The following is a 22,334-nucleotide window of genomic DNA, read 5'->3' as shown; positions in this document are numbered from 1 at the left end:
TTGATGGTTTCCATGGAGACGTCTTCACCCATTCAAGGTGGGGTTGCCTACTGGAATCCTTTAAGAGGGAACTATTTTGGAAAAAGCTTAAGAGCCAACAGAACCAACAGAGCCAACAAAGCACACAGAGCCCCGGGGAAATCACTGAAAAGAAAGCTAGTAGACCTCGCCATGTGCCTTTCCAAATGAGAAAGAAACCCTGAACATTATCGGCCTTCCTGAACCAAGGTATCTCTCCCTGGATGCCTTAGATTGGACATTTTTATAGCCGTGCTTTAATTTGGACATTTTCTCAGCCTAAGTACTATAAACTTGCAACTTAATAAATTCCCCATTTTAAAAGTTGTCCCATTTCTGGTATATTGCATTCTGGCAGCTTTCAAACTAAAACATGCCCTAAGGGTAATTTGGGGTTAGAGGAGAGTTTCTCAGGAGGGGAAAGATGAATATCCCTGGGGTAACTTTCTGCTAGCAAATAAGAAGAGGCCTCCAAAACTGGAAAATCAGTGCCATGGTCAGTAACATTTATTTGGGAGACCAGGAAGCTGTGTCTCATTTGCTAAAGTTCTGAAATGCAAAAGAAAAAGTAGGCATGTTCCATGTGGTTCCTGGGGGCAAAGCTAGGTTTGATAGGTGAAGGCTATATGGAGACACATTTCAGCTAACTTTAAAGAATTTTCAGGTTTAACCTGGCAGCAGAGGTCAGGCAGGCTGATAAGATGATGAGCTCCCCACCCCCACAATAATTCAAGCAGAAATGAAGTTATCTAGAGTGAAACATCACCTAAATGGTTTCTTTTGCTTCTACCCTGCAAGTCTGAGTCTAGGCAAGTCTTTGAGGCACATGTCCTCTTGGGGAGGCTCTTCCAAACTCAATGCCACATCACTTCTTCCTGACCTCAGGCCTCAGTGGTTCCTGTGGAAGCACTTTCCTGGGCCTCTTAACTGTCAGCGTCAGTTCAGCCCATGTCCTTGTCTTGGAATCACGTGTGGTATTCAGTGTCACTGCACGTGTTGGGCCCAGAGAGCGTTGAAGGATTTATCCAGCAAGTGGTGTCCTTGAGGAGAGGGCACTTCCAGCAGTGGGGACAAGCCAAGGGAGGGTAAAGACTCTTGGAAATCTGGGAATTGCAAAGCAAAAGAAAGGCCTTCATCACACCCTGTCCCAGTCCCTTCAATAAAAGTCTCAGGAAAGGGTTCGGGGTGGGTCTCCTCACCCCACTTCCTTTTGTCTCCTCTCACATCACTTTAAGACAGCTGCTTCTCTTGACTTCTATCAAGGAACCTCCTCTTCTCCTCTGGTGGAGAAAAAGCCTGGGGCTCAGAGCTACAAATCCTGTGATACTGGGTAAGCCAGGAAGCCTAGACATCAGTTTCTTCGGTAGTCAAACAGGATGGCAGACCTCACAGAACTGTTGTGAGGAACAGATGAGATGGTAGAGAGTTAAATATTTTAACTTTTCACTGCATTATAACCCACATACTACAAAGTACAGAAGTCAAGAGTACATCACTCAATGAATTTCATGAAGTGTGAACAACAGGTGATGGTGAGGGTAGGGTAGAGAGAGGATATAAAAGCCCAAAGTACTCCTTACCCAGAATTTTATAGCAAGCCCCAGCTGACACATAGTTCTTGTAATTCAATTCCTCTTTGGCAGCTGACTTACTATATCAATTCCTACTTCTAAAGAATTCAGCTCTTCAAGGGGCTGGGAAAACACTATCAAGCCCTAACAACTCAGATCTCTGCCTAGATCTGTTCTACACTTGATACTGATGCAGGGCAGCAAGTAAACCCTCACTCAGGGTATTTTCCTCTTTATCTTAGGAATTATAGATCATCTATCTTAGAAGAAATGAAATTCCCACCCAATGCCTAACTCTCCTCCATGATAACCCTCGCAGATTTTCATCCACCCTGTTTGAATGTCTCCAGTGACAGGGAGTTCACTACCTTAAAAGCAACTGTCCTATTGTTCTGAATATGGTGTAAGGCCTAGAATTAGCTGCAGTGCTCCAAATCTTCCTCCCAACCATCATCTCAACTTCAAACAGAAAGCCAGGACCATGCATCTCAAGGACTTCCTTAGAATGAAGACGGCCTCAACCCTGATATCAAGCAAACAGCCCACAAATAACCCTCAGTAACTGTCCAGCCTCACTGGCATTGCCTTTTCCTTACAAGAGAACAGAAGATTTTAGTCAATTATGTTTGCAACCAGAATTTTCAGCACATCCACTTTATCTCCCACAGGGTGAGAGGCAATGTGAGAGAGACAAGTATGAACTGACTCATCTCTGATATTTGTGTAACACCTGCAACTTTCTCACTTGCCCGTTTCCTATTTTACTTCATTCTGAAGCTATCCACTGAGACAGGGGAACCTTTGACCCAGGCCCCCTAACTCCGGAAACACTGCAGCTGTCACTCTTAGCTCCTTTTTCAGCACAGGAGTATGGTGGACGGAGAGACAATTTGGGGAACTCATTCCTTTCCACAGCTGCTGGATTCAGGGCCAGTCTGGCCCCAGTCCTACCCCCTCCTTGCAGTAAGCATGCATCCTTGTCAATCAACAGAAGAAACATGTAACTCGGGAGGGCAAGAGAAGAGAGGAGCTCAAGATGAAGGAGGAGACACCATGATACTAACCCCACCACCATTCCAGGACTTGCTGGGGAAAGAGAGGCAAATAGAAGCACTCCAGAGAAAGAATAAGATGACAATGCTACAGGCCAACAGCACAGAGAGGCAGCTAGATAAGGAAAGGATGATGAAGGGGTTGGAGGAGGGTTGTGGAGTCAGAACCAACAAAATCTGAGGTTAAGAACAGGGTAGCCGACTGGCTGGCTCCAAGAGACTGCTTGAGGATTTACACGTGCTTTACATATGAGTCTGGGGCTAGGTGGTCAACCACTAAGGAGGCCAAGGTCATTGGTGGGAGGGGTTTGCCTCTTCCACTAGACAGCTCTTCAAATGTCTAACACAGCTGGGATGACTGTCCTACTACACAACCAAAGACTGCCCCCAATTCTTGGCACAAGGGAAAGTTATTTATAACCTATTATACCAGAAAAAAACCCTAAGATGGCTCCCAAGGAGTCATAAAATAGAGTAAGAAAGCATGAATTAGAAACAGCAGAAGGCTAACATCAAAACAAGGACACTATAAGTCCCTCATATTTCTGTAACTTGATCAGTTATCCAAATTCAGTGCCCTTAAAATAAGAACCAACCAACCGTTATGGAGAAGTGAAATAATTTCTGTAGCTGAGAACTGACAAAAATTTGTTCTGAGGCGCCTCATAAAAAGGATGTAGTATAAAATAAAAATCCTCAGGAACATCCTTAGAACAGAAATCCTAGAATGAGCTGAGACTCAGCATCAAGGGACTGAGAAAAACTCTAGAATGAGCTGAGACCCAGCATCAAGGGATTGGGAGAACCTTCTCAACCAAAAGGGGGAAGAATGAAATGAGACAAAGCGTCAATGGCTGTGAGATTTCAAACAGAGTCCAGAGGTTATCCTGGAGGTTATTCTTACGCATTAAGTAGGTATCCCCCACCTTGTTATCCAAGATGTAATGAAGAGGCTGGAGGGAAGTGCCTGAAAATGTAGAGCTGTGTTCCAGTAGCCATGTTTCTTGATGACGATTGTATAATGATATAGCTTTCACAATCTGTGTGATTGTGAAAACCTTGTGTCTGATGCTCCTTTTATCTACCTTGTCAACAGACAAGTAGAACATATGGAATAAAAATAAATAATAGGGGGAACAAATGTTAAAATAAATTTAATTTGAAATGCTAGTGATCAATAAAACGGAGGGGTAAGGGGTATGGTAGGTAAAAATTTTTTTTATTTTTCTGTTTTTGTTTTTTTTCTGTTGTCTTTTTATTTCTTTTTCTGAATTAATGCAAATGTTCTAAGAAATTATCATGATGATGAATATGCAACTATGTGATGATATTGTGAATTACTGATTATATATGTAGAATGGAATGAGCATATATTAAGGATGTTTGCGTTTCTTTCCTATAATTTTTTTTAATTGATAAAAAATTATTAAAAAAAAAAAACGAACATCCTTAGAGCAGTTATAACAGTTGTACAGGAGGTTTACTACTAACAGCATCCCTTAAAATATGGCAGGGCATGGGGGGCAGACACCACGGCCCAAGAATGCTCAGCACCACTCCCAAAGAAACAACTACCAAAGAGGGTCAACAATACCATGCTTAGAAAGAGCATCTCCAAGAACTGCTGCTTTTCACCTCACACCCTCAGCAGAAGGGTGAATCAAGACAACCTATTTGGAGGATAACATCTTCTAAATCAGATTAATACAAAAACATAAACGAATTTAGAATACATTGCATTGAACAAAAGAAGCTAAAAAATATATGTACTATATGATTCAATTTCTGTGACGTTTAGAATAAGCAAAAACCTATGGAGACAGAAATTAGCCATGACGAGATCCCATTACCTTCAAAATGGTTAAAATACAGTTATTTTAAAAAGCTGATAATACCAAATGCTAATGAGGAGGCACAGCTACTGGAACTCTGATAAACGGCTGGTGAGAATGCAGAACAGTACAGAACCATATACATACAAACACAGTGCATATACAATTGGTAAAATCTGAATAGGTGCCTATGTGAATTGCCTGGTTTCAATATTACACTGTAATTACAAAAGCGGTTAACATTGGGGGAGGCTGGGTGAAGGACCTTCCTGTGTTTTTACTTGCATGAATTTACAGTTATTCAAAACCAAAAGGAAGTAGAAAACAACACAATAAACCACCTGAGGGGGCTAATATGAGGAAGAGAGCATGAGGGGGTTCTGGGGCTTGATGAGTGGAGATATCACTGAAGACAGTGCCCTTTTGAGTATGTTATGCTGCACTTCAATTAAAAGTTTTTAAACAGTTTTGTTGAATTTTGCATTGATCATGTCACACTACCCCACTCTGACCTTCATAAAAAATAAATTCCAAACTTCTCATGACTTGAAGGCTCTCTACCATCCAGTTCATCTTTCCCCTCCCAGGCCAGTGTCTGCACTGCCTGCAGAACTTACCATGTTCTTTCTGCCCTGGGCAGGCTCCAATTTCCCCCAACAGTCTAAACCTGCACTGTCCCACAAAGAATCCATGAACTACATGGAGCCACCATGCCCTCAAAAAGGAGTGTTGGAATGGAGAAGTCCTGCCAAGTGCAAAACACACACCAGGTTTTCAAGACTTGGTAGAAAAAAAGGAACGTGACAATTTCGTTCATAACAATTTTTTTTTTAAATCAAGAGTACTGTGTGACCAGGGCGGGCCGCGGTGGCTCAGCGGGCAAGAGTGCTTGCCTGCCATGCCGGAGGACCCCGGTTCGATTCCCGGCCCCAGCCCATGTAAAAAACAAAACAAAACAAACAAAATATAATAAAATAAGAAAATGTTTAAAGATGTTTCCCTTTCTTCCTCCTTTCCTTCCTTCTATCCTTCCTTCCTTAAAAAAAAAAAAAAAAAAAAGAGTACTGTGTGATCAAATGAAGCTGAATGTGAGAATGATAAGAGTGAGAAGGGCTGGGGGCACATACGAAACAAGAAGGAAAGATAAGACAATAAAGACTGAAATGGTACAATCCAGAGATGCCTAGAATGTACAATGACAGTGACTAAATGTACAAATTAAAAAATGTTTTTGCATGAGGAAGAACACAGGAATGTCAATACTGCAGGGTGTTGAAAATAGATGGTAATTAATATTTTAAAACTTTAATTTATGTGTGAGACTAAAGCAAAAAAATGTTTATTTGGTACAAAATTTATATTTTGTCTAGAGCATTTCCTAACATAACTTATGTGGACAGCTTAATTGAACACCATAGTACATGGAACCTTGAGTAGGGTATGAGATTTTGTAGGTTTGTCCAGAGTGATGCCTCGATAAATCCCAGAGTGATTTGAACAGTGAACAAAAAAGTATTTGCAAACTCCCCTTGAGGAAATGGTGAGAAAGGAGGAAAATTCAACTTTCCCAAGTGGAGAATTCTTGATATTCTCACAAGCAGTGGGGACAGTCAAAGCAACAGGCCGAGCCCCCAATCTTGGGGTTATTCATATGAAACTTAACCCCACAAAGCATAGGCTAAGCCTACTTGAAATTAGGCATAAGAAGCACCCCCAAGAGAATCTCTTTTGTTACTCAGGCGTGGCTTCTCTCACTCAGCTAACAACACAAGCAAATTCACTGCTCTCCCCCTCTACCTGGGACATGACTCCCAGGAGTGTGGACCTTCCTGACAAGGTGGGACAGAAATCCTAAAATGAGCTGAGACTCAGCATCAAGGGATTGAGAAAACCTTCTCAACTGAAAGGAATGAGACAAAATGAAGTGTCAATGGCTGAGAGAGTCCAGAGTCTAGAGGTTATCCTAGGTTATTCTTACGCATTATATAGATATCACCTTGTTAGTTAAGGTGTAATAGAGAGGCTGGAGGGAACTGCCCGAAAATGTAGAGCTGTGTTCCAGTAGCCATGTTTCTTGAAGATGATTGAATAATGATATAGCTTTCACAATGTGACTGTGTGATTGTGAAAACCTTGTGTTTGACGCTCCTTTTATCTACCTTATCGACAGACGAGTAAAACATATGGATTAAAGATAAATAAATAATGGGGGAACAAATGTCAAAATAAATTTAGTAGATTAAAATGCTAGTGATCAATGAAAGGAAGGGGTAAGAGGTATGGTATTTTTTTTTCTGCTCTCTATTTCTTTTTCTGAATTGATGCAAATGTTCTAAGAAATGATCATGATGATGAATATACAACTATGTGATACTGTGAATTACTGATTATATATGTAGAAGAATGATCATATGGTAAGAATGTGTTTATATGTTATGTTCAATAAAGAAAATTCATTTTAAAAAGTTTCTGCATGAGAAAAACGGCAAAAAAAAAAAGAGTACTATGTGGCTGCCCTGCTTAACGTGACTTGGCCCAAGATACATAAAATTATAGCAGAAGGCACTCTAATTCTCACAACCTCCATTTGGACACTACCTCTAGTGGAAGAGGTGGACACCTAAAATTACACCGGACCCCCTTGCTGGCTATGAACTGGGTTCTGCCAATGAGGTGCTGCGGAATGGGATCTGGAGGGTGGAATCGGTGGCGGCCACTTTTCCGCTGCTGTCGCTGCCAGCAAACAAGATTGGAAACAAGAGTTTATAACTGTGGAACCTACGTTAATAATCCTTTACGTTCACCGCACATCGAAATGATTGCATACTTTGGGTTAAAGTAAAATATTTAAGTCAATTTCACCCGTTTATTTTTACCTTTCCTAATGTGGCTTCTAGAACATTCTATGTTACGCTGTGGCTCGCCCGGAACTCCTGTACGTTAGCGCTGGCTCCACCACCTCGCTCAGGCCCGCAGTTACTTGTCCTCGGGGCAGCGGTCGTGGGGCTGTGGGGAGACCGTGGGGGCCTTGGGGACCGCGACCAAGGCGGGACTGCACTAAAAGAGACTGATGAAAGACTCCGCGGCAGACGCCAGAGAAGTACATTAGCGGCGTTGGCGTGCGGGACGTGCGTAAAAGCGCGCAGGGCGTGCGTAAGAGCGCGCGGAGGCGCGGCTGTGGGGCCAGGCGAGCGTGCTGCCGGGAGCGCGCGTGAGAGAGGCCCTGAGACGTCAAGGAGCATGCGCGCCTAGGGAGCGGGGCGTCCGGGAAGGCGTGGAATCGCTGCCGTGCCTCTGACTTCCGCCGCTTGCTGGTGAGAACGCCTACCCACGCATACCGTCACGGGCCGGGGAAGACGGGGTGTGGGGAGGTGCCTGACTCCGCCCCCAAGCCCCGCCTCTGGCCTATGGGCACTGAGAAGCTCCACGGGAACCGGAAGGAGGCGGGGCCTCCGCCCTTGCCGGGGTTGAGCGTCCTGCACCCACAGCGCCCTCTGTTGGCCCTTAGGAGCTACGTGGAGCCCGCCAGGTGGGCCTCCTGACACCTGACTTTGGGAGGGGCGTCCCCGCCCAGATCCTGACTAAGCCCCTCCCCTGAGAGGCGCGTTTAACTTATGTAAATTTAATTAGGTAACTCAAAAAGAAAATTACACTTACACTAAATGAAAGAAACCACCCTCGAAAGGCCACATACTGCATAATCCCATTGAAGAACATATCAGTGGTTGCCAGGAGCTGGCAGTGAGAAAGATTTGACCCTACAAAGGTACATGGGGAAATCTGAGGAAGTGAGGAGCTATTGTATAGCTTTATTATGGTGATAGCTATACAACTACATGTATTTGCCAAAACTTTCAGAACCAAAAACTAAAATCTCAGGATGAATTTAACTGAATGTAACTGGCATTTTAATAAAAAGTCTTAAAAAGAAAGAAAATGCAGCTTCTTGCCTGCTTCTCTACTCAATGCGTTTTTATGTCTGAAGCCTTCACAGGATGGGATATGAATCCACTGTTCTTTCCTTCTGCCCTCAGTTCCCATGTACCTGCCCATGCACCGCGTTTACCCCCAAATGTCACTTGCTTTAGCAGACAAGACGACAAGTTAAATGCAAGCCACCTACATTGGTGGTCACCTGGAGAAAGCAGTCTGCCTCCATGCTAAAGGAAAAGCCAGCAGAGTTGGACACATTGTGCAGCAGTCTCTGGCTATGGAAATTAAGGAATTTAAAGCACCACCCCTTCCCATAATAAGATGTAATGCCTTGTGCCATTATTATCCCCAACTTTCTGAAGAGAAAACTGAGGCTCAGGCGAAGTGGTATGCCAGGGGTGGAAGTGACTGCCAGCAGACCAACTCTCAAGACTGACTCCATAACTAAACACCAACTTCATTTGCCTGCCCACAATGAGCAGGTACTCCATTCCCTTCTACAGATGAGGTGTCTGAGGTTCAGGGAGGTTACACAAGCCAAGGAAGTGGCAAAGTCTAAGGATCAAGCAGGAACTTTGAACCCCTGTATCCTTTCTCCAGGAGTCCACAGCCTGTAACTAGATGGTTCATTCTCTCTTTGCTTCCCACCAAAGAGAGCTAGGGAGCCACTCCGCTCATCCCAACACCAGCTCCCATCTTCGCAGAATACCCGGTGCAACCCCACAGAATCTGAGATGAGAGGGCCTGGGTTTCTCATTGCAATACCACCGACAAATCAGGGGAGTAAGCCTACCTACCCATCTCCAGTCCTCTCCAGTGGGCCAGGCAACACCTGGTCCAAATAGTACCCCCTATTCTACCCCAGCTCCTCAAGACCACAGGCGGACAAGGAGACACAGGTCTAAAAAACAAAGTACAAACTTTATTTTGTTTCTTTACAAAGGCACAGTGGCCTCTTTGTTCCCCCCCCCCACACTCTCTTAACAAAATATAATAGCTTCTCCTTGAACACAAAGACCTCAAAATTGTAAAAAAAAAAAAAGACCCAACAACAAACAAAACAAAAAGAGAAAGACAAAGACATTTAGGGGATGGAAGAGGAGCAACCTGGAGAACCTGGAGGGAGAGGTGGGGGTTGGGTGGTGGGTGGCAAGTGGCTAATCCTAGTGCTGAGAGATGGGGGAAGGGGAGAGGGCAGCAGCAAACCCCAACTGAGAAACAATAAAGACCCCTGGGCTCCTCCCCACCCCAGAAAGCCCTGGCCCAGCCAGACCCCCAACCCACCTAAGTGCTTAAAGGAGAAAGAAGAAAATCAAAAAACAAGAGGGAAGGGGGAATCAAGACTGACGGTCGTAGGGCTGGCTCTGGGGACAGAAGAAATACCTTGGGGTTTTGTTTTATTTTCCCTGTTCTTAAAAACATGTTTAAGTGAAAAAAAATTTTTTTTTTTTTTTTTTTTTTTTGGTGGAGAGAGGCCAGGCACCTCTGTGTCAGCTTTCCCTCAGCCTCCGGGGCCGAGGCCCAGCCCCAGGTGTCCCGAAGCTCCCAACACGCTCCACGCCACCACAGCCCCCCTGGGACCTCGGGCTGGGTGGCTTCGCTCAAAGGTCGATTTACAGTATTGAAAAAGAGGTCATAAAAGAGACCCAAATGACATCGTAATTTTGTAAAAATTTCACTCATTCGCCCCGTTTCTCCCTGTTGCCACCCCGGCCCCCTCTAGCCCCCCCCAGGAGGGAGAGGGGCCTGGGGGGTGGTCAGGGGAGCTCCCCATCCCCTGACGCCTCCTCCCGGCTCTGGTCCATGGCGTCGCTGTCTGAGGCCTCCGAGTCGGAGGCTGTGTCTGAGGCCTGGGCCTCGAGGCAGCTGCGGATGGGCTTCACGATGACCGCTCGCCGCTGCTCCTCCTCCTGCTCCTGCTTCTCCTGGGTGCCCTCGATGTGCTGGATTGCCTGGACGGGGGTCAGGGCATGGGTGAGACTCGGCTGGCCCATCCCCCACCACATCCCGGAGAGCCCAGAAATGTCCGGAAATGGGCCTGGCAGGGCAGCGGGGGTGGGGGGGGTGGCATGGGTCCAGGGGAACAAACTTTAGGAAACCCTTCTGTAGAGCTGAAAAGCCCCTCGCTGGGGGACCTCGGTTGCAGTGGTGCTCTGAAGTTGCGAGAGATTTAGTGTATTCACATGTTGGGAAGTCAGCCTGTTAACTTATGAAAGATCTTTGTCATTAATTTTATTATTCAATTTTCTGGGTTTATGTGCAGCTCAAACTCCAGGGGCTGATGGGTTTTTTCTGTTTGAGCTTCCTTAGTTTATTTTATTTATTTGTGTTTCTTGAGGTTCTTGGGTCTCCCCAGGGTTCTCACCCATGGCTAGGCTTGGTAGTAACTTCAGGCCGGACCAAAGAGTTGTTAATTGGGCTCCCCCCTCCTCCACCCAGCCACAGTCACATATCCCCTCACTCCAGGTCCTGGGAGATGGAGTGAAAGAATGTTCTGGACCAACCCAAGAGCTGGATGTCTGAACTCTGCACCCCGGGCTCTGGGAGCTAAGTGCCGTCTCAGCAAACCCCACATGAGATGAAGAAACAGTCTTCCAGGGCGTCCAGCCCACTGCCTGGGGTCGAGGGGAGCCTGCCCAACTCTCCAGCCCCTCAGCCAAGGGAGGAGGGCGCAGGGATGGAGCCCTGCCCAGGTTTCCAGAGCTCCCTCCATGCTGAAGGCCCGACCTGCTCCTGTTTCCCTTCTAACCCACCCTGAGCCCAGGTACCTGCACGATGGTGTCGAGATTTTGCCGGGACGTGGAAACAGAGTTGATGACGGAGGAGGGGCCCATGGTGACGACGTTGATGTGATGGGAGGGAGGGGGAGGCGGCGCCGGCACAATAACCGTGGGGTGGTGGGTGGGGGCTGGAGGGGGCAGGAGCTGCAAGACACAGGCCTTTGGTCTTCCTCCCCATGGGTGCCCGGGGAGCTGCCCCCTCCCTCTGAGCTCCCATCCCAGGCCTGTCGGCACGGTGGCTGTGGGACAGCCCCCCAAAACCATCTCCCTCCAGCCCGATGCCTCTGTACACCACCTCAAGCCCATCCACCCCCCTTACTCACTCATGGGGGGCCAGCCGTTTACAAAAAGCAAGCAAACAAACAGAAACCCTCTAATTTTTTTTTTTTTTTTTTTACATGGGCAGGCACTGGGAATCGAACCCGGGTCCTCTGGCATGGCAGGCAAGCATCCTTGCCTGCTGAGCCACCGTGGCCCACCCAAAACCCTCTAATTTTAAGAAACAAAAAGGAAGAGGGGCTTCCAGCCATCCAAAATCCCTGGCCCCTTCCTTTTTGTGAGCCAAGCAGGCAGTTCAACATTCAATACCCCAGTGGCCTGGAGTTTAGACTCCGGATTTAGTTGGCCAGGGTTCAAATCCTGTCCCAAATCACGTTCTAGTTAACAGACCATGACCATGTGAGTTAGGCCTTTCTGTGCCTCAATGTCCACATCTGTGAAACAGGAGTGAAAACGGCTCAGGCCGCAACGGGCTATTACAAGGACTCGAGGTGCTAATGTACCTAAACCGCCCGCGAACCAGAAACTACTCAAGAAATGTCTCAGCTGTTACAAGTTTAGGCATGTGTCTGCCCTGCCGGACACTCGGAGACACTCACATCGAGTCTGAGAGTCCCTCAGGCCAGCGGGACAGGATCCCTGCCCGTACCTGTGGCCCACGGAGCCCCAACCAGGCACCAGCTGCTCACCTGAGTGCGCAGGTGCTGCTGTTCCCGCTCCAGCTTCTCCTGGTGCAGCAGCCGTACCTGCTCCTGCTGTTGCTGCAATTGCACCTGCTGGGCAATCACCTTGAGCTTTTCCGGGTACATGTGGGCCTCCAGCGAGCGTACCTGGGAGGAGCCACATGCTCAGGGTGGGGCCAGGACACACCTTTGCACCTCCAGGTAAAGTGGGGTCCTCTGGCTCCCCACGCTCTGTCAGTCGCAAAGTACGCCGTGCCCTACTGCTAAAAGCCCTAGCAGGGAGCCCACTGCCCGCTCCACAGGGCAGAGACCAAGGCCTTACCACGGCCCACCAGGTCAGCCCTGCTCCGACCAAGGTCTGTCTCCCCTCTGCCTCGAGGCCTTCATCCATGCTATTCCTTCTATCTGGATCACCCTTCCCCCCTATCTGCCTGGTTAACTGTGAGGTTCTCCTCTCAATCTGGGTTCAAGGCACTTCTGCAGGAACTTCTCTGCACCCCCTCGGGAACCAGGTGGAAGCCCCCCATGACACCCACTCCTTTACACCACTGGAAAGAGACCCTCTTTGGACACCTGCCCTCCTCCACGACCATGAAAGCCCTGAGGGTTTTCAGGCCTGGCACCAAGCAGGGATGCCTGTAAATAGCTGTTACATAGACAGAGGGGCCACCTGCGTCCTGCTGCTGCGCTGCGCCGCCCTGCCCAGCCGGCAGAGGGCGCCTCACCTGCTCCTCCAGCATCATGCGCACCGAGCGCTCCTTGTCCAACTGCTGCCGCAACTCGATCATCTCCCGCCGCAGGTCCTCGGCCTTCTCATCCTCCCAGATGTCGGGCGAGCCGATGCCCTCATCCTTGTCCTCTGCCCGCCGTCGCTTTGGGGATGAACCACTCAGGTCCTGGCAACCCCAAGGGGCAGGTGAGTGTGAGTTGAACCCCTGCCCCCCAACTACCACCACGACCAGGGAGGTTTGGGGAGCGCAATCTCAGCCCCACCAACAGCTGTCAAAGCTGGACACCGACGACCCCCATTGTGCAAACCCAACAAACTGGCAGATGCCAGGAGAGGAGCAGACCTGACATGCTCCCCAACAGTCACCCCATGGTATGGGTTGAGTCGTGTCCCCTAAATAGGTAAGCCCAAGTCCTGACCCCCAGTCCCATGCATGTGACCCTATTTGGAAATGGGGTCTCGGAAGATGTGATGACTTAAAATGAGGCCAAGCTGAGCCAACGTGCCTGGCATCCTTCTGATGGGAGAGTGGCGGATGGCAGGGAGACCACGGAGGCACAGCCTGGAGCAAGGCAGCCCCCAATGAGGGCCAAGGATGCCATGGATGGCCACCAAGGACCCTCCCTTTCTGGACTCCAGAACCATGAGACCCTAAATTTCTGCTGTTCTAAGCCACCCAGTTTGGGGCACTCCGTTATGGTGGTCCTATGAAACCGAGACAGCCTGGTTCCTTCCAGAGTCAGCTCCACTGCACTCGACAGGTGGGTGAAGTAAGGTCCAGGTAGGTTCCCAAAACAGGAGGGTCAGTGGTCAAGACCTGACGCCACCTCTGAGTCCCCAGCCAGTGCTTGGCCCTGGAATATGCCCACAGTGGGGAGAGAGGACATGGGGCGGTACCTGGATGAAGCGCTTGAGCTGTGTGTTCTGCTGCAGGAGCCGAGTCTTCTCTTGCTCCAGCGAGAAGATGTATTCTGCCGTCTGCTGGAGAATCGCCGCCTGGGGGGTGCGGAGAAAATCATGAGGGGCCCAGCCAGCAGCATCAACAGGACCTTGCCCACCACCTCCTCCAGGAAGCCCTCCCAGCCTGCCTCTCCTCCCTGTGCCCCCCCCCCCCCGCCTCTCCTCCCTGCGCCAGCCCACCTTGCTGAGCTTCTCTCCATCTGTGTGGGGGATGAGGGTCTTGAGGGACTGGAAGCCGGCGTTGATGCTCTGCATGCGCCGCCGCTCGTTGCTGTTGGCAATCTCCCGCCGGATGCGCCGCTCCTGATCCCGCTGGGTCTCCGGGGTCAGTGGAATGTTGGCGAGGCTGTGGGGAAGGGGAGCACATGCTCAGGCTAGGTGCTTCCTCTTTAATTCATCTTCACGGGACCCCGAGTGTCACCCCACATCCCTTCCACTGGCAAAGATGCCAGGTCGGCCTGGCACCCCTGGCCCTGGCAGGTCAGAAGGGTAGGGGAAAAGCGCTGCTCGGGAGACAGCCCATCCCTGGGTTCCTTTACAGGCAGAGGTCCATCCTCCAGAACGGAGGTTCCCAGCTTTGCCTGGATAGTCAAAGCCTAGAGTGTGTGAGCCCCAGAGCCCCCACGTCTGGCTGGCAGGGCTAGGTGCCTAGCATCCCCAGGACCCTGACACAGGTGGGCCTCTCAGCTCCTTGCTGTGCACCTGGCCACCTCCTTCGTCTCGGGCTTTGCCATCCCAGGACCGAGAAGGGGATCCATCCTGCCTTCCCGTCCTGCAACCATCTCTGCAGTCCCTGCCCAAGTCCCCCACCCCAGCTCAGCTTTCCTGGGCTAAGACAAGACGGAGACACTCACACCATGAAGGGGGCAGTGGGTCAACCATGCCTGCGGACGGTTCTCCCCCTAGTCCACTCACCCCAAGGGGCAGACCCACCCAGCATCTGAGGAGCGAGGCCCCCAGCACACCGTGGGCAACCATGCTACTGCGCACTGCCGGAGCAGTGGTCAGCGGGGTGAGGGGAAGGCAGCCAGGGGAAGAGGCGAGGCTGAAGGCCCATGGAGGGTCTGTGGGCCCGGTGACACCGCTCCCAAGGGTGGGCCTGTGTGTGGCCTGGAGGAGGCAGGCCCCCTTTCCTGGCCCTCTCCTGCCCCCTCCCGCCCCCACCCCCAGCCTGATGGCTTCCAGATGCTGGCTCCCAGCAGAGGCCGCCGGCCCCACCCAAAGCCACAGCCACAGCCTCTTCCTGAGGGGCCCTTCCTGGGGTGACCTGCTCCAGGCCTGGGCCAAGGGAGCCCACACGCCCGGATCTGGAAGAGTGGGCAAAGGATGCTGGGCAGCCCTTGTTCCACTGGCAAGGGGGTCAGCAGAAAGCGTCTGCACTAGAGCCCAAGAGAGGAACATCTGCAACAGCTGGAATCAGCTGAGGCCTTGCTTGGTTCCACACGCCTGCCCCGTCCACCCCGCCTCGGCTCCCTCGGGGACCCTGGACTCATCCCTGCCCCTTTCTGGCACTGGCTTCTCTCCCAACAAACAAGAGGGTAGCTGGCTGGGTACAATAAAGCCCCATGCCTGGCGGGAATCAGGGAGAGGCAGTCTCCTCCTCCTCGCTCACCACATGCTCCACCAGGAACCAAAGGCCTAGGGCCCCAGCCCACACCAGGGGCCCTGGAGGGTCAAAACTGTAAAGAAGATGGAATGTAGGGCTCCAAGTCGGGAGGGGCACAGTTTTAGGGCCAGCCAGCCAGCATGTGGCTCCCCTGCTAGGGTCGCCTCACTTCTGTCCATTGTCCTGCCCCAACACTGGGGGTGACAAGTGGTTGGAAGGATGAGAGGAGACAGTGTGGCTCAGAGGCCACGCTGCCTGCCTTCCCTCGGGGGGGATTGGAACTGAGTCCAGCCGGGCACTTTCCTCCAGGCGGTGGCACCTCCAAGGGGCCAGCAGGCCAAGGGCGGTTAAAGGTAGCAGGTCTCCGGGGGCAGGAAGGGGAGAGCTATTTACAGAAAGCCAAACCCCCGGGTACATCCCCACCCCCTTCAGGAGAGATGCTGGGGGAGAGACCTCAGCTTCCCCTATTTCTCCTCATGCCCCAAAGCCAGAGCTGGGCAGGATGGTGAGAGGTCAAAACGGAGACACCCCCCCTCCATGTTCATCCCCACAAGACCCACAGTGAAGGCTCAGCAACAGGGTCTCCCATACAAAAAGCTCCTGAGCTCTTAAGTGTGTGCTAGGAACTCGCTTTGCTGGAATGTTCTCCCTGAGCTGTCACAGTCTTCTACGAGCTGAGTAGCCTCGAGATTGGCTGTGTACGGATGACATAGGTGCTGGAGAAGACGCAAGTGGTGGCGCTGGGACTTGGACCCTGGCCCCAGAGCCCCATACCATGAGCAGGGCCCAGACCACAGGGCAGAGGGGACTCGGTACCATTGTCCCACACAGCTGAGCACCCTGACAGACAGTTACCCCTCCAGGCAAGGCAAGGCACGTGGGAAGGCTGTAACGGGGTTAGCTCTTACTCTTGTTCACAAAGCTCTGACCTTTTTGCTCTCATCTGACTCTTGGGTAAACCCAGTGGGGTTTGCAGATAAGGAATCCAGGGTCAGCGGCTACACCCAGACTCACACTGGCTCGCCCCGCACCTCAGCCATTGCTGGCACCCTCGAATGCCGGCTCCTGCACAGCCCAATACTCAGCAGAGCTGCAAGATCAACCCTGCCCCTCCTGACAGATGTGCATCCCGAGACCCAGAGAAGTGAAACGACTGGCCCAAAGCCACGCAGCAGGTGGGCAAGGCAGGGGGCAGCTGCTAGGAACCCCTTGGGCGTGGCCCCAGCCCAAGTCCACCAGCTCCCCTCGTCCAAACAAGAGCACAGGGTACCCCCAACCCTCAACCAGCCAACTCATCCGCCCATGAAACCCCAACCCTGAGGCTGAGCCTCGGCCCAGCTGACACTATGCCTCCTCGGCTCTCCAGGATGCCCGCTAACTGGGGAGACCAAAGGAGACCATGCACGGGGCTCCAGGCCTGACCGCCTTGGCCCAAAGTTCCCGGAAGGAAGAGATCCCAGGCCCGGGCAGAGGGCAGGGGTCCCTCTCAGCTCCCATCCCCCACAGGTTCCTTCCAATACTGTCTCCTCCAAACTCACCAGCCTCGGGGCTGACCAACCTAATGCAGAACTTAAATGCAAGCAAACAGACTTCACCCCAAAACTGATAATTTGATAACAGGGGTTCTGATTGGTGGAGTAACGGCCAGCCAGGGGCTCTTATTGGTGGAGTTGCCGGCCAACCAGGCATTCCAATTGATGAAGGATGACTAATTGGAATTTCCCACTGATACCGCACTGGATAAAGTAGATTTTTCTGCAAATGCCTGAAAGTTTCTTTGAGCCCTCTCTGGGTTTTGCAGAAGTAAACATGGTTTAAAGTAAATTACCACAATGTGAAAGTCCTACAACCCCCCACCCCCACCCTCACCCCGGCAACTTCATGTTCCCGCAGGTGAGCAGGGCTGGCAGCTGGGCTGTCTCTGGTCTCGCCCCTTCCCTGACTGGGCTCTGACAGTCACCAGTCCCCAGGGACACCCAGGCAGCCAACAGCCAAAGGGACAAAGTCTGGGTATCAGCTTCAGGTGCCACGAGCAGGGCCGCTACCCCCATCCCCAGAAGACCCCATGCCAGTATCTGTCCTTCCCACCAGCCCAAGGACAAGTGTCCCCTGTCTGTCCCACCACCCCGCCACACGCACTCAGCCTTGCCCGGCTCCAGCCTCAAACTGACAACTGAGAAGCCTCACCTGACACAGCCCCAAAGACAGACACGCCAAGTCCCTTAACATTACACAAGGGTGGGAGGGTCCGCGTGGAATTTCTTCCTACCAGAAAAGGGATATGGAAGGAGGAAGATGATGTCCCAAGGGAGCCACAGACGCTCATCCTTCCCCCTCCGAAGCAGGTACCACTGCTTCATTCGTACACCCAACTCTGGCGTGGCCACCTGCACCCTCCTCTTGGTCCCCAGCAAGAATCACCCTCTCCCCTCCCCGTGGCTCCTCCAGCCCATCAGAGGGAACTCCGCACTGGGTTCAAATTCAAACTCCAGCCCTGACACTAACTCACCCAAACCCCCAGCCTGTGTGGCTTCAACTCCTGAAGCCTCCATTTCCCCCTCTGTAAAACGAAGGCATACTGCTTCACTTCCCAGGATCATGGTGAAGTTTTGAAGAAGGAAGATAACAGGACACCCTGTTTTCCAGGGTTTGCAGCCAGATCTCTCTTAGGGTGCTGACAACACTCGTTAGCACCACGAGGCTGTGACCTGCTGCAGGCGGGGCCAGGGCTTGCCCGCCACCGGACCCTCAGTCCAGTACAAAGGAGGGGCTTCGTACATACCAGATAAAAGACCTCACACGCACCCCAAAGCCCGTAACTGTTCTTGAGCTGCTTCGTGGGGGAGTCTGGTCCCTTTTCACCACCGAGGGTGGTCCGTAAATTTCATTATGAGCTCACAAGGTTGGGGACCTCCATGCATATGAGCCTCTGACTGCATTTTCACAGCCTCCAGGTGCTTTCCCTGCTTGAGAGGCAATAGCTGACTCCTGCTGCAGCTTACCACGTGCTAGGCACTGCACCGAGGAACACTGCAACCTTCTCGGCGACACCAGCCCTACGAGGCAGAGGCTATGGGAGCCCCGCATCCTACACGGTGAGAATCCTCCCAGCTTGTTCCCAACTGGGAGGACGCAAGCAGTGTCCTTGCTCTCAGCCACCAGCACCCCTGCTGCGTCCTAGCGGCCCTGAGTCACAGGTGCTCCGTCCGATGAAGGCCAGGGGCATTTAGGCAACAGGGTCAAACCACAGAGCCTGGGTGGGCACAGCGCCACTGGGAGACGGAGGAGCGAGGCAGGGAGAGCAGCTAGGCTCCCAGGGGTGGAGTATAGTAGCCTGAGTCAACTGTGAGACAGAAGAGCAAATCCATCTGGCCAGCAGGTCCTGCCCACTCCCACACGGACCAACCCTGGCACGGCCTCTCTACCTCACCCTGCAGCCCCTTCCAAAAATGAGCAAGACCAGAGGCTCCAACCCCAAAGGACCAGTGCACAATGTGACAACTGCCTGACAGCCAGGCAAGCTAAGGACCACCGTCACGTCAGTCCAGAAGGGAGTTCCTGGCACCTCCAGCGTCCCGCCTGCCCTGAGACAGAGTGAAGTCTGTGTCCCAGGGGCCCTGAGAGGCTGCAACCACAGGGCCCTACTGCCCCAGGTCTACCCCAGCTCGAGGCCACTACTGAGAACATCTTCCCTGGCATGTGGAGCAACTCAACCCCACCTCCCACAGCCTACCCTCACTCTGAGCAACCAGCACCTACACAGCAGCTGACCAACCAGTAGGGGGAAGGGGACTCCCGGACCAGGGTTCAAATCCCAGCACCACCACTTGCCAGTCAAGTCTCCAGCCCCTCTGTCCTCATCCTTACACAGCAATGTCAAGACTACTCAACAACTAGGAAGCCAGACAATTCAATAAGAAAATTCTAGGGAAGTGAGTCCCTAGAACACATTAAGACCTCAGGAACTCTCTGAGGTGCTTGTTAGCCTATTTCTAAGGCCTTCTGGAAGGCCGGCTGCCTGCCTGTCCCACGTTCAGGCCCATCCATCCCAGGAATTTACTCTAAACTTGAGAGGGGCGTTACGGTGGGAACCCTGGGGCAGGTGCGTGTGTGCGCGTGTAAGGACCCTTGCTCTCGCGGGGTGCCTGCAGCCGGAGCCACGCGGGGAGGCGCTCCTACCCCCAGTCCCCGCCCCGCCGGCCAGGGGCGGCAGAGCACGTGGCCCCAGCCCTGAGGAGCCATTTCGCTCCAGGAGCAGAGCGACAGGAAGGGGGCTCAGGGTCGTAAACTTCTGAATGCGGGGGGAACACCCCACACCCCACCTTGGACGAGTCGATGTGTAGCTCCCCGGGCCCTTCTAGCGATCCGAGTAGCCGGCTCTCCGCATTTTAACAAGTGTCCCGGGTGATTCGGTTGCGAAAGCTCCCACAACCTGCTACCCTTTGAGAAAGCGCGGATCTGGCGCAATCCAAGGCCAAGCCTGAGAAGTGGCTGTCGGCAAGGCCTGCGGGCCTGCGGCCCCCGTCCACCCACCCACCTGGCTTAGAGACCCGACGCTTTCGGTTTATGGCTGGGGGAGGGAGGGCGGGTGAACCAGAAAGTTTGCAGAAGCGACCCACGTGCGGCCGGAGACGCGGGAGGCGGCCTCGTGGGGCCAGGGCATTCCCAGTCGCCCCTCCTCCGAAGAGCCTCCCTGCGGGTCCCCCTTGCCCAGCCTGCCCGCCACGGCCGAGCTTTGTGCGGGGAAAGCGTGGCCTGGGCGCGCCTACAACTCCCATAATCCCGCACACCCGCGGGCCCCGCGGAACTACAGCTCCCGCGAGGCCCCGCGCGCAGAGGTCCGCCTACTCCAAGAGGGCTGCAGAGTCACGTCCAGGCCTCGCTAGTAAACAGCGCCAGGACGCGGGCGAGCGCGCGGACGGCCGCCAACGTGCCTGGAGTCCCCGGCCGGCCCGCTCCGGCCCGGCCTGGCCCCCGCCCCCACCCCACCGCCACGCGAGTCCGCCCCCGGGACGACCCCGCCGCAGCCAGGATCTTGGCAAACACGCACCCCGAGCGGCTCCCCGCCCCCCCCCACCCGAGCCCTGGAGCCGCGGCATGGCTGCATTGTAGCCGCCCGCGCCGCGGCCCCACGCGCGGCCCGGCTACCCCGGCCGGCCCCCCTTCCCCGTCGGAGTGGGCGCCCAGGGAGCGCGAGGAAGGAGGGAGAGGAAGGAAACCGCGGCGGGAAGTGGGGAGGAGGAAGCGCGGGTGGGAAGCCACCAGCACCAAGCATGGCCGGGACTGCTGCAGAACCACGTGGGTCTGTTTGCAATTTACAAACGTCGCGGCTCGTCCTCCTGCAGCGGACAAAAGTGGCCGGGGCCGCTCGGGGCCCCCCACGTTCCGAGGAAGGAGGGTCCTGGGGCGTTCGCGAGCCCGGGGCGCTAGGCTGCAGCTGCTCCGGCGCCTAAGAAAGGCGAGCGGGGCCGGGGCGCGCGGGCCATGCGTGCGCACACGCGCGCCGGCCCGGGCGGGCTGGCCGGGGGCTGCAATAGTAGGAAGGGGGTGGGGGAAGGAGTACACACCTACAGAGCCCTCCTATCACTTCTTTCTCTGTTTTCCTGAAATGTTGCAAAGAGGGCACCTTCTGAGTGGGCACCATGAAATACTCCATAGCGATCTGGCCCCCTCCTGTGCACAAGCCAGGGTGCGCGGTCTGCCGGAGAACGCACGATGGAAATCCGAATCAAAGGGCAGCGCCGGACGGAGGTGCAGCTCGGCCGGTCCCAGATGCTGGCGGCGGCGGCGGCGGCGAGGGGCGGGAGGCGCGCGGGAGGGGCGGGAGGGAGGTCTCTCCTGCCTGCCTCCCCGGGCGTGTGTATGTGTGTGTGTGTGTGTGTGTGTGTGTGTGTGTGTGTTTGCAGCTGATCAGATGTCTGTTTCAAGGCGGGAAACAGCTGGTGAAAACTCAGCACTCCCCCGGCCTCCTTCCGCGGAGTAAGGAATTGCATGTAAACAAAGGACTATTTGCAGCGCCCCCCTCGGCGGCGCCAGGCCAGGGCGAGAGGGGAGCGGGTCCCCCGGCGATCGGCCGCTGCCGGGGTCTGCGCGCCTCCCCGGGACGCTGGGGGCCGGGGGCGGCGGGCTGGCCGCGGAGATGGGGGGGGTGCGGCGTGAATGGAGCGAGCTGCGGCTGAGCTACATGCGCCACTATGGGTGATGAGGCCCATCAGCTGACAGGTTGGCAAGCGGTGCAAAAAAAAAAAAAAAGCCAGCAACCGCGAGGGAGCTCAGCCCGCGCGCCCCGGGGTCCGGCGGGGACCTGCCCGGGGCCGGATCTGCGCGCCCGGCCGCCCTGGAAGCGGGGGGTGCACCGCTGGGTGCGTGCTTGGGCTTCCCCCCCCCCAACCGCCCCCACTCTTGCAACTGCACGGATCCGAGCCGCTCTGGCGCGCTCCCTCCGAGCCCAGGGCCCCCTGGAAACTTGCGTCACAGCAACCGCTTCCCACATGTAACTTGGGGCTGGCTCCGGGGCTTGCTGGCTGGCCGGCCTCCTCCCTCCTTCCCTCTCACTCACTCTCCCGGCCCGGGGCCCTGAGCCCGGGAATCCCGTAGCCCGGGGATTGAAGGGCAATAGGGGGGCGTGCTGGGCACCTCGGTTTCGGGGGCTGCGGGAGGAAGCGGGGTCCTGGCGGGGACGGAAGGGTGGAGGAGGGCCAAAACGGCAGCGGCCCCCGGGGTTGGGCGGTTGGGGCAGGCTGCCAGCGCGGCTGGGAGGTCTGGTGGCTGCTGCCGGGTCCCCTCCTGTTCCTCCCTCCCACCTCCGCCGCAAGGCTGGACAGCGGGAGGCCCGCCCCTGGTAGGGCCCGGGCGCGCTGCGGCTTCTTGCTCACTGCCAAGCGGGCGCC

General features: G+C 53.7%; 2 protein-coding genes across 4 annotated transcripts in view; both read right to left on the bottom strand.

Annotated features, from left to right (window-relative positions):
* The window catches only part of SRL (sarcalumenin), a 64,967-nt gene extending 57,334 nt beyond the window's left edge, over positions 1-7,633 (bottom strand). The window contains exon 1 of one of the 2 annotated variants that reach the window (XM_077141968.1): positions 7,350-7,633. The gene's annotated coding sequence lies outside the window, so the exon portion shown is untranslated. The remainder of the gene's footprint in view (positions 1-7,349) is intronic. The other variant, XM_077141969.1, reaches the window with a different exon arrangement.
* Positions 7,634-9,234: 1,601 nt separating this feature from the next.
* On the bottom strand, positions 9,235-21,226 carry TFAP4 (transcription factor AP-4). Of its 2 annotated transcripts, none has more exons than XM_077141963.1 (7): positions 21,012-21,226; positions 14,019-14,184; positions 13,776-13,874; positions 12,874-13,044; positions 12,155-12,295; positions 11,175-11,330; positions 9,235-10,358 (listed from the first exon to the last, which is right to left on the bottom strand). In XM_077141963.1, exons 1-7 carry the CDS (start codon positions 21,098-21,100, stop codon positions 10,164-10,166), a joined length of 1,017 nt encoding a protein of 338 aa, XP_076998078.1. In that variant the 5' UTR covers positions 21,101-21,226; the 3' UTR covers positions 9,235-10,163. The 2 variants fall into 2 exon arrangements, with proteins under 2 accessions (XP_076998078.1, XP_076998079.1); XM_077141964.1 differs by lacking the exon at positions 21,012-21,226 and adding an exon at positions 19,767-19,973.
* Between the last annotated feature and the right edge of the window lie 1,108 nt (positions 21,227-22,334).

The sequence above is a fragment of the Tamandua tetradactyla genome, chromosome 23 (genome assembly GCF_023851605.1).
Source record: "Tamandua tetradactyla isolate mTamTet1 chromosome 23, mTamTet1.pri, whole genome shotgun sequence".
Classification (NCBI taxonomy): Eukaryota; Metazoa; Chordata; class Mammalia; order Pilosa; family Myrmecophagidae; genus Tamandua; species Tamandua tetradactyla.
Note: the sequence above shows the minus strand (reverse complement) of the source record. Positions and strands in the feature narration are given on the sequence as shown.

Excerpts from the sequence above, each read along its gene's own strand:
- TFAP4 (XM_077141963.1), bottom strand. The coding sequence starts at position 21,100 with ATGGAGTATTTCATGGTGCCCACTCAGAAGGTGCCCTCTTTGCAACAT. Across the intron at positions 14,185-21,011 it reads GTGATAGGAGGGCTCTGTAG|CCTCGCCAACATTCCACTGA; the intron begins GTGTGTACTCCT and ends CCTTCCCCACAG. Across the intron at positions 10,359-11,174 it reads ATCTCGACACCATCGTGCAG|GCAATCCAGCACATCGAGGG; the intron begins GTACCTGGGCTC and ends ACCCCCGTCCAG.